This window comes from Myotis lucifugus, unplaced genomic scaffold, assembly GCF_000147115.1.
Source record: "Myotis lucifugus unplaced genomic scaffold, Myoluc2.0 scaffold_81, whole genome shotgun sequence".
In the NCBI taxonomy this organism is placed as follows: Eukaryota; Metazoa; Chordata; class Mammalia; order Chiroptera; family Vespertilionidae; genus Myotis; species Myotis lucifugus.
Window position 1 is genome coordinate 1,939,054 of NW_005871129.1, and position 9,197 is coordinate 1,948,250.

Genomic DNA, 9,197 nt, shown 5'->3' on the forward strand with positions numbered 1-9,197 from the left:
AGAGTAAAGGGCGCCAGGCGAGGCCTCTTCCTGGCCATCCCCATGGACCCATTGGCTCTCCTCAGTCTGTGGGGGCAGACTGTGGGGCTCCCCACTGGGCAGTGCAGCCACAGCTACAGCCGTGAAGCCAGGCTCTGGGCTCAGAGCTGGGGTTCCCCAGCGTCACAGCCCCATGGTCTGCAGCCCCTGTTTCGCAGTCCCCCCTGATCTGCAGCCCCCACCCCCATCTGCAGCCCCCTGTGCAGTGACTCTGGACTCGTTGTGAATGCGTCATTATTCCAGACCCAAGGGTGTGCTGGCGCTCAGGGGCTGGCAGCTCTGGGAGCCTGCGGCTGCTCAGGTCCCTGCTGTTCAGTTGTGGCATTGCGGTGTCTGGGCTAATTTGCATATTTCTCTATTATATATATATTCTTTAGGATTTATTGCATTTTTTTCATCTTATGTATATGTAAAATATTATAGCTTAAAACAGCAACTTTACTTAAAAACACACAAGTAGAAACTATCTTATAGTAAGAGCCTGATTTAAATATCAAGTGAGATAGAAAATTTTAGGATTGACAAAGACATTATTTTAAGTAAATGGAAACAATTTTAAAAGTATATTTCTATATTGTTTGGTACTCCTTTTGTTGCTTTCATATGCTGATTCTGAAAATAAGTGGTTAGTTTAAGAAAACTGAAAGCATTGTTTGCAGAATTGAGATTTGAAAGACTAGTCTAACTGCAATTTTTAAATGTAGTAAAGACCCAGAATTTTACCTTATTTTTTAAAATATAACCAAAAAAAACACACACCTGTGTGATCAGTGTAACTAATGTAGGGCAAACACTGACAAATTGCAAACTCTCTCTGCAATCTTTTTAGAGCATATATAGCTGCTTTAGTGTTATTTTCTCCATTCTATTGGTTCTACTTGGACTCATATTCAAGCAATCTGAATCCTGTTGTCAACCCATAACGTTTTTGTGATGAAGAAAGATTGGACTGTGGTGTCCAGTGTGTGAGACAATGTAAAGCTTGTCTGGGGAAACTTTTTCATTGATACCCAATTGTCCCAAGGCTGATAACTGAAGGTGAGAGGTAATTCTAAAAAACAATGTGCAGAAATTATAAGGAAAACATAAGCAACAAGGTTGAGAATAGACTTTTTAAGTTTCAAAGACGCTGTAGTTAAAATATCTCTAAAGTCTATCTTTATTTTCATCCCTGTTTGTTTCCTATAGACAATAAGGATTTTTTTCTCTGTATATCTTGAATTTTCTCTAGTTATGTTTTATTCAAAGTCATAGTAGCTGCATAATTATGACTGCACTACCAACAAAACTTTTAAATATTTCCCCAGACTCCCCCAAGTTAAAACTGTTTGGATTAGAACCGTAATTCTAATAAATCACATGCAAAATTGTTTCATTCTCACTTAAAAGGAAAATACCATTTGCCATTAAAACTTTCTGGGTATTAATACAAAAGTTATTTCTCTAGTAATCTGAATTCTAAACATTGGATAAATTTTTAAAAGATATTAAAAATACGGTTTGTTTATTTTTCCCAGTAAACTTTATTGATGAGCTGATGTCAGACAGACCAGCATGGCAGAGGAGGGCGCGCCGTCCCAGTCCTCAGGAGTGCAGAGCGCGCCACTTGTGCAGAGGGCCGCGGCTGGGGACGTATTTCACTCCACAGCCATCGGGGATGAGGCGCTTCCTGGCCACTTGGTCTTCAAATTCGTCGGCGTTAAACTTGGTGAAGCCCCACTTCTTGGAGATGTGGATCTTCTGGCGGCCCGGGAACTTGAACTTGGCCCTGCGCAAGGCCTCCACCACGTGCTCCTTGTTCTGCGCCTTGGTGCGGATGGACATGATGACCTGGCCGATGTGCACGCGGGCCACCGTGCCCTGCGGCTTCCCGAAGGCGCCCCGCATGCCGGTCTGGAGCCTGTCGGCCCCGGCACAGGACAGCATCTTGTTGATGCGGATGACGTGGAAGGGGTGCAGCCGCACGCGGATGTGGAAGCCATCCTTCCCACAGCTTTTCACCATGTACTTGTTGGCGCAGATCCGCGCGGCCTCCAGGGCTTCGGAGGAGAGCTGCTCATACTCATCCGACACCATGTGGCCGCAGAGCGGGAACTCGTCCACTTTCGCCTTCTTCCGCCCCAGGTCGAAGATGCGGATCTTGGCGTCGGGGACACCGCGGCAGAAGCGAGACTTCGGATACGGTTTGTTCTTACAGTACCGGTAGCAGCGAGCGGGACGGCGGCCCATGGCGACTCCGGAACCGTTGCAGCCTGGCGAGGCCCCACCCCACGCACGCACGCGGTGTAGGCGGATGCCCGTCTACCCCACGGGACCATCGAGTTCCTGGAGGACCGGAAGTCTTTTTTAGGACTTCCCGGCCTTAGCTGTAGCCGCCCTCTTCCCCGCTTGTGGGCGCGACTGGGCACGTGAGCCGGGCGAAGAGGCGGCAGGTCCGCTCGCCCCTGAGCTGCCCGGGAAGGACCGGGGCCTCCGGAAGGCGCCGAAGCCACGTCCTTCTTGCTATCCATTCTGGGTGGTGAACTTTTGCCCTAGGCTTTGTCTTAGTATAAAAGACATATTTTCCTAGAGGTTAAATGAGAAAGGTCTCTCCAGCGAGTCTATATACTCTGTCGAAATCATGTATTTTTCCAGAGCTCGTGTCTCCCATCAACATGTGTGTATCGATTGCTGTTTCTCCAGCTCTGTGTGGTCCCCTTCCTGGGGAAAGTGGTTTCCCGGCCCGAGCGCTCTGCTGAGGCTCAGAAGAGCTGAGCGAGGGTGGTGACGGGGACAGTGACAAGATGCATTTAGACGTGTCGCTTGGTGATAGCTTTAGCAACCTGAAACCTTGGTTTCATGTATTTGGCCATATGGAAAGATTTTATTATAAAAATGGCATCTACAAAGTTGAAATGCCAACTGCATTTTTTAACTTAAGGCTATTTACATTTTTATGCTTTATTAATCTTATATCTTACTGAGAATGACTTTAATAGTTTTTTCCCTCTGATACTAGATTTTGTAAAAAAAAATATTATGACAAGGATCAGAGTGTGGGGAAGGAGGAAAATAAATGGTCTATAATCCCTACTTGGATTTTTCGGGCTTTTTTGATTTCCTCATGCTGTTCCAGAAATCTATGGCATCATGGAACAAAATCCTTCCAATGTGAGTATATTCTTCCAATGCTTTCTCTTTAACAGGGAAACAAATAAGTTGTCACAAAATAACTTCTGCACTTGAATGAGTGGGATTTTACAAAATAATCATATTAAAGTAAAAATATTAAAACTCCCAGTGTAGAGGACTTTCCCACCTTACATAGAAGTTGCTTACTTCTCCATCCTTCATTTCTGCCTTGCTGTTTTCCTCAAATAGTTTCTATTTACTATGTAATCTTGAGTATGAAGATAACACAACATATAATGTTGTGTTGTTCTCACTGAGCTTACAAGTCTAGGAGGGGATTTAGATGATATTCCAATAGTATTTCATCATATTACAAAATACAAAATGTGCCCAAGAGGAAAAGCAGAGTGAGGCCTGAGAGCCTGGGGTAAGGGCCTGATTTAGACGGAGGAATGAACAGGGAAAACTTTATTAGGAAAGAGATGTTTACATTGTGAATGTGGTGCATGGGCCTGGCATATGCAAAGACCCTGAAGCAGGCAAGAACATGGACCACTGAAGGAACTAGAAGGCCAGTGTGACTATGGGTGAGGGGGTGAGTGGCATAATGTGAGTCCACATTGTGTAAGAGAGAGTGGCTTGCATAGCACATAGCGCCTATTTACCAAGTTAGGGATCCTGATCTTTATTCAACCACTGGAGTGCTTTACACAGGTTGTATCTGCTCATAATGTATAATATTGGGTCAATAGATAGGAAAGGGTAAAAAATGGATGCAAGATGAATGCTTTCCAACACTAAAGAAAAGAAGTGAGGATAACTTGAACATGCTTTTAATGTATAAACACGTTTGTATCTTTTTATATTACTACATGCCCAGAATCTATTACAGTTCTGAGGGAGAGGGGTCTATGAGGTCAAAGAAAGATACTCAGCCAGTGTTCATGTGCCATCATGCACTCACCCCCACCTGGCTAGGCCATGCTTTCAAAAAGCCTAGAATTCTCTGACCAGCAGATGTTGTGTCTCTGCTTGCATAATCCTCTTTTCCTTAATCCAAAGGGTGACTAATTATGGTTTGCCTGGGACTGTACCCATTTTGTGCCTGGAAGTCCTGCATCCTCCAAAACCACACAGTCACAGGCAAAATAGGAAGGATGGACACCCTCCCATACTTGTATATGGGGACCCTCATAGTTGCAGGATAGAGTGAGAGGGTGGGAAGAGAAAGGGGGAACCATACTGGGAATCTTCATTTATACTCCCTTTCTTAGCTGTACAATTATTAGAAAGGAGTCTGTGGAAAATGTATAAGCCACACCATTATATTTAAAAATTTTTTTAAAAAAAAGCATTCCCCTCAGTCATTTCCAAAATTTTGAGTGTTCCTCAACTCCTGCCACCTACAGTGTGCATCATAGTAAGCAAACCTTGCAAAAACTATAAAACTCATTGGCTTTGAAGTAGCCTGAAATACTGTCAAGAAGATGATACATAGGAAATAACTTTTATTTTTCTTATTTACTAAATTTATTACTTTGATAATAAATGTGTAGCAAAGGGAGACACTGGTGTTCTATAAAATAGAGATGATTTAAAGAATGAGGAGTAAAGATAAGGAATACAGTAAGAAAGGAGCATAACAGCTACATAAAACTTAAGATCTGTGAGAACAAGGACTATATTTGGGTCACTGTTTTGTCTTCTGTTTTTAATGAATTGTGTGCACCATAGAACAGTAAGTATTTGAATGAGTACACAACACCACTGTTGGAAATTTTTTAACAACCTGCTCTTGGGGAGCAGGGTTGAGGAGCTCTGATATGTAGTGTTTGCTGACTTTTGTGGTGTAAATATCCCATCATCAATTTCAACCACAATTGAGCCAGTGTTAGCTGGTTCCAGCATGCTCCATTTGGCTGTGCTTACCAAAGAAAAATAGGGAAGAAAAAAAAAACAAACATGGCCAAAGTTACTAACACATAACTTGAATTTGGGGTTTGGTAGGGAGAGATCATTTTCTAGGAGCCCCTAAAAACCAGACAGATAAACATGCTTAGACCTGAAATTTCAGCTTGGACTGTGAAGAAGTCTTTCCTCTATGGTTTCTCTCTTCTAGTCCACAACCCCTGTGTAAAAGGTCTGCACTGTTCTGCACTTATTGATCAGTTATGCATCCAGGCAGCTTTTAAGTACTTGGAATTAGCACCGGGCAGTGTTAGAAATGCAATCAAATTCCCAGCATCCTCTACCTTCATGCAAAGACTGAAAAAGAACAGTTCTGTGTATCAGATCAATGAAGCACTGCCTTTCCTTTGATATCACATTTCAACCATTTCACAAAGAACTAAACCTGAATTTGTTCCAAAAAAAAATAATATGCTCTGGAGTCTAATATATTGACTGACATGCACCCCGCATTTTCTCTCCTGCTGCTGGAACTGTCTGCATTGTTGATCAGAGTCGTCATGCGGTCTTCCATTACTTGTTTGACAATATACTGTGATTCAGAGATCATGTTCCCACTTGCCTCTCAATGACGTGTGATGCCTCTACTGATGATGAACAGTCATTCTCATTAGTGTTTCTTAGTAACTTCACACAGGGAGCTGTAAACTCAATATTTTTGAAAGCCCAGATGAGCAACTTGACTATATTTTCCTAAAGTTGAGTAGTAACTGTAAGAGTCATGGTTATGATTGTCCTTTTCCTCAGTCAGCCAATGGTGTCTATTGTCATGACTAATGGGTGGTCATGATGATGTTTCTCACTCATCTGATTCACAATGGTCCACTTATCTCTTTGACAAATGCACATTTTCCAAATAGAAGTAGTGTCAGATGATTTTAACTGTTTAGTTCCAGGAGCCTAATTAATTTTTTAACTGATAATTTATACATTTTGATTCTTTCTTTGGGAATTTTTTTTTGATATAGGAACTTAGTAGGTACATTGTTTACCTTTGTGCTTTGATAACATAGGATAAATTACCCCCAAATTAGTGACTTTTTTACATTGTTCCAGACAATTGGAAAAAATAGTACTGTATAATATGCTCATTAGAATTTGAATTTAGTTTGTAAATTTTTATTTTACCTGTTTAGATTTTGTACTTGCACAAAATTTAAAGCAATTAATCAGCTTTATATGGTAATTAGGGTGAAGTTTTATAAATATTTAAGTAATACTATAACAAATATGTAATTTATACAATAAATAAACATTCTACAGTAAAGCATAATAAGAAAAAGCTATATTAAAGATGACTTGAATCAACACAAAGAATGTACATATATATTTTGAAGACCTCTCTCTTAAAAGGCATTAGTCCAAACGAAAAATTCAAGAAACATTGATCTGGGGTTAAGGTGTGTGCATGAAGCTTGTCCTCCCTCCCACATATTGAGTACATGCACTTGCTATTCTTTAGACACAAGTTCCTGCCTATTTATTTAAAAGGCAAAATGATGGAATTAATATTCTTTTTCTCCTACTTCCCAAGTTGCTTGCCAAGTAGGAAGTTTGTGTGATTTACTAGGGTTTTTGCCATGCATGAAAAATATTTAAATACTGAGATTTTTAAATCATTTATGTCGTGACATCCAATTGTATTTCAGGTTAAATGAATGTTGTATGTTTAATGGATGACCTCTTTACCCACTAAACAATTATTTTTTAAATAAAGTGAACAATCAACATTAGTGATTAGATGTAAGGGTACTTTAATTATGTAAAAAGCATTCCAATTGACCAAGCACTGGCTTTGGAAGGTTTTCTGTTTTACTGTATGCAAAATGTATCCATTTTCTTATTCCAATTAATGTTTTCATAACTTCATGAGGACTGACCTATAATTATATCCATTTTACAGATGGAGAAAGGACAGTTGAGAACATCATATTATAGCTTATTTTTTAAAAGTTTGTTTTTCTATTATAATTTATGTGCAACATTATATTAGTTTCAAGTGTACAACCCAGTGATTAGGCATTTATGTAACTTGCAAAGTGATCACCCCAGTAAATCTAATACCCATCTGACACTATAATTATTACAATACTAGAGGTCCAGTGAATGAAATTTGTGCACTCATGGGTGTCCCTCAGCCCGGCCTACGCCCTCTCACAGTCTGGGAGCCCTCGGAGAATGTCTGACTGATGGCTTAGGCCCACTCCTCATGGGGAGCAGACCTAAGCCAGCAGTCGGACATCCTTACCGCTGCTGCGGAGGCAGGAGAGGCTCCCGCCACTGCCACTGTGTTCACCAGCCGTGAGCCCTGCTTCTCGCTGAGCGGCACTCCCTCTGTGGGAGTGCACTGACCACCAGGGAGCAACTCCTGCATTGAGCATCTGCCCCCTGGTGGTCAGTGCATGTCATAGCAACCGGTTGTTCCACTGTTGGGCAGAAACTGGCTCTCCGCCACTCGAGGGGTCCCAGATTGCGAGAGGGCGCAGGCCAGGCCGAAGGACTCTACCTGTGCATGATCAGGGCCAGGGAGGGACATGGGAGGTTGGCCAGCAGGGAGGGACTGCAGGAGGGCTCTAGGGCATGTCCGGCCCATTTCACTCAGTCCCTATCGGCCGGACCCCAACAGCAAGCTAACCTACCAGTCGGAGCATCTGCCCCTGTTGGTCAATGCATGTCATAGCAACTGTTCGACCAGTCGACTGTCTGCCCCGCAGTTGAGCAGCCTTAGCATATCATTAGCATAACTGGACACTTAGCATATTAGGCTTTTATTATATAGGATTATCAAGTATATTTCCTAAACTGTACTTTATATCCCCATGCCTACTCCTTAACAACCAATCTGTACTTCTTAATCCCTTCACCTTTTTCACCCATTTTCTCCAACCCCCACTCCCCTCTGGTAAATGTCAAAATGTTAACAGTATCTATGTGACTTTGGAAGGTTTTTTATTTTTTAATCCTCACCAAGGATATGTTTTTATTGATTTTGAGAGAGAGAGAGAGAAACATCATTGTGAGAAAGAAACCTGGTTTGGTTGCCTCCCATAAGTGCACCGACCAGGGATTGAACCCACAAACTAGGTCCTGATTGGGAATCAAATCCACAACCTTTTGGTGTATGGGACCATACTCCAACCAACTGAGTCACCCAGCCAGGGCTGGGAGGCTTTTTAAAAAGTTTTGGCTCACCTGTTAAACATTTTAATCCATTTGCATTTTGTTTTTTTCTATGGCAGCAAATACTAAAAAAAGGACTATATCAGAGACTGCATTTCATTCTGTTTGAAACACCTGGTAAATCACTACATTATTGATCTGCTAAGTCTCTGTGTAAAGAATTTAGCATTGCTCAAAGTGGTAATCTCTGTTGTCTTTTCTATGCCCAGGGACTTTGATCATACTGGATAGTCTAACAATGGGACTTAAGGTAAGGGATGACCATTCCAGAAAACCTAACAATGTGGTGTAGGTTTTGGGGTCAGTGGTATCATTTGACCTGGAGACTGACATTAACAATGTGCATAATCAGTTAATCAATCATGGCTACATAATGAAGTCCCATGAAATCTTTGAACACTGGTCCTTGGGCAAGTTTACTTAGTTGGCAAGACTCCATATATATTGTCAGAAATTGATGGAAGAGTAATGCAACCTGACTCAATGGGGAGAGACAGTGGTAACTTCATATTTGCTACTTCTCCTGGACTCTACCTATGCACTTCTTCCCTTCGCTGATTTTAATCCTTCTCTTTCCCTGTAATAAACTATAGCTGTGACCATAATTGCCTTCTGTCAGTTTTGTGAGTGTTTATAGTGAATTATCAGACCTGAAGGTAGTTTTGGGGATTCCTCAAATCTGCAATTGGTGTCAGAAATGAGGCCAATCTTGGGGACTATAATTTCTAACTTTGTAGTTGGCTCAAATTCTCTGTAATTTCCATCTGTCACCCCCACAAACCTAATAAATCATGTATAAATGATGGGGCACTCAAACAAAGAGGAGAATATAAATCTAGTTTATAATGCCTAGAAGAGTTAAAACATATGCTAACAACAACAAAGACTGTCCTAAAAAG

At 41.5% G+C, this 9,197-nt stretch overlaps 1 protein-coding gene across 2 annotated transcripts; it reads right to left on the reverse strand.

Moving 5' to 3' along the window:
- Nucleotides 1-1,623: 1,623 nt before the first annotated feature.
- On the reverse strand, nucleotides 1,624-2,268 carry RPL10L (ribosomal protein L10 like). Of its 2 annotated transcripts, XM_023755608.1 has the most exons (2): nucleotides 2,189-2,268; nucleotides 1,624-2,080 (listed from the first exon to the last, which is right to left on the reverse strand). In XM_023755608.1, exons 1-2 carry the CDS (start codon nucleotides 2,266-2,268, stop codon nucleotides 1,624-1,626), a joined length of 537 nt encoding a protein of 178 aa, XP_023611376.1. The 2 variants fall into 2 exon arrangements, with proteins under 2 accessions (XP_023611376.1, XP_006090811.1); XM_006090749.3 differs by having other exon boundaries at nucleotides 1,624-2,268.
- Nucleotides 2,269-9,197: the final 6,929 nt, after the last annotated feature.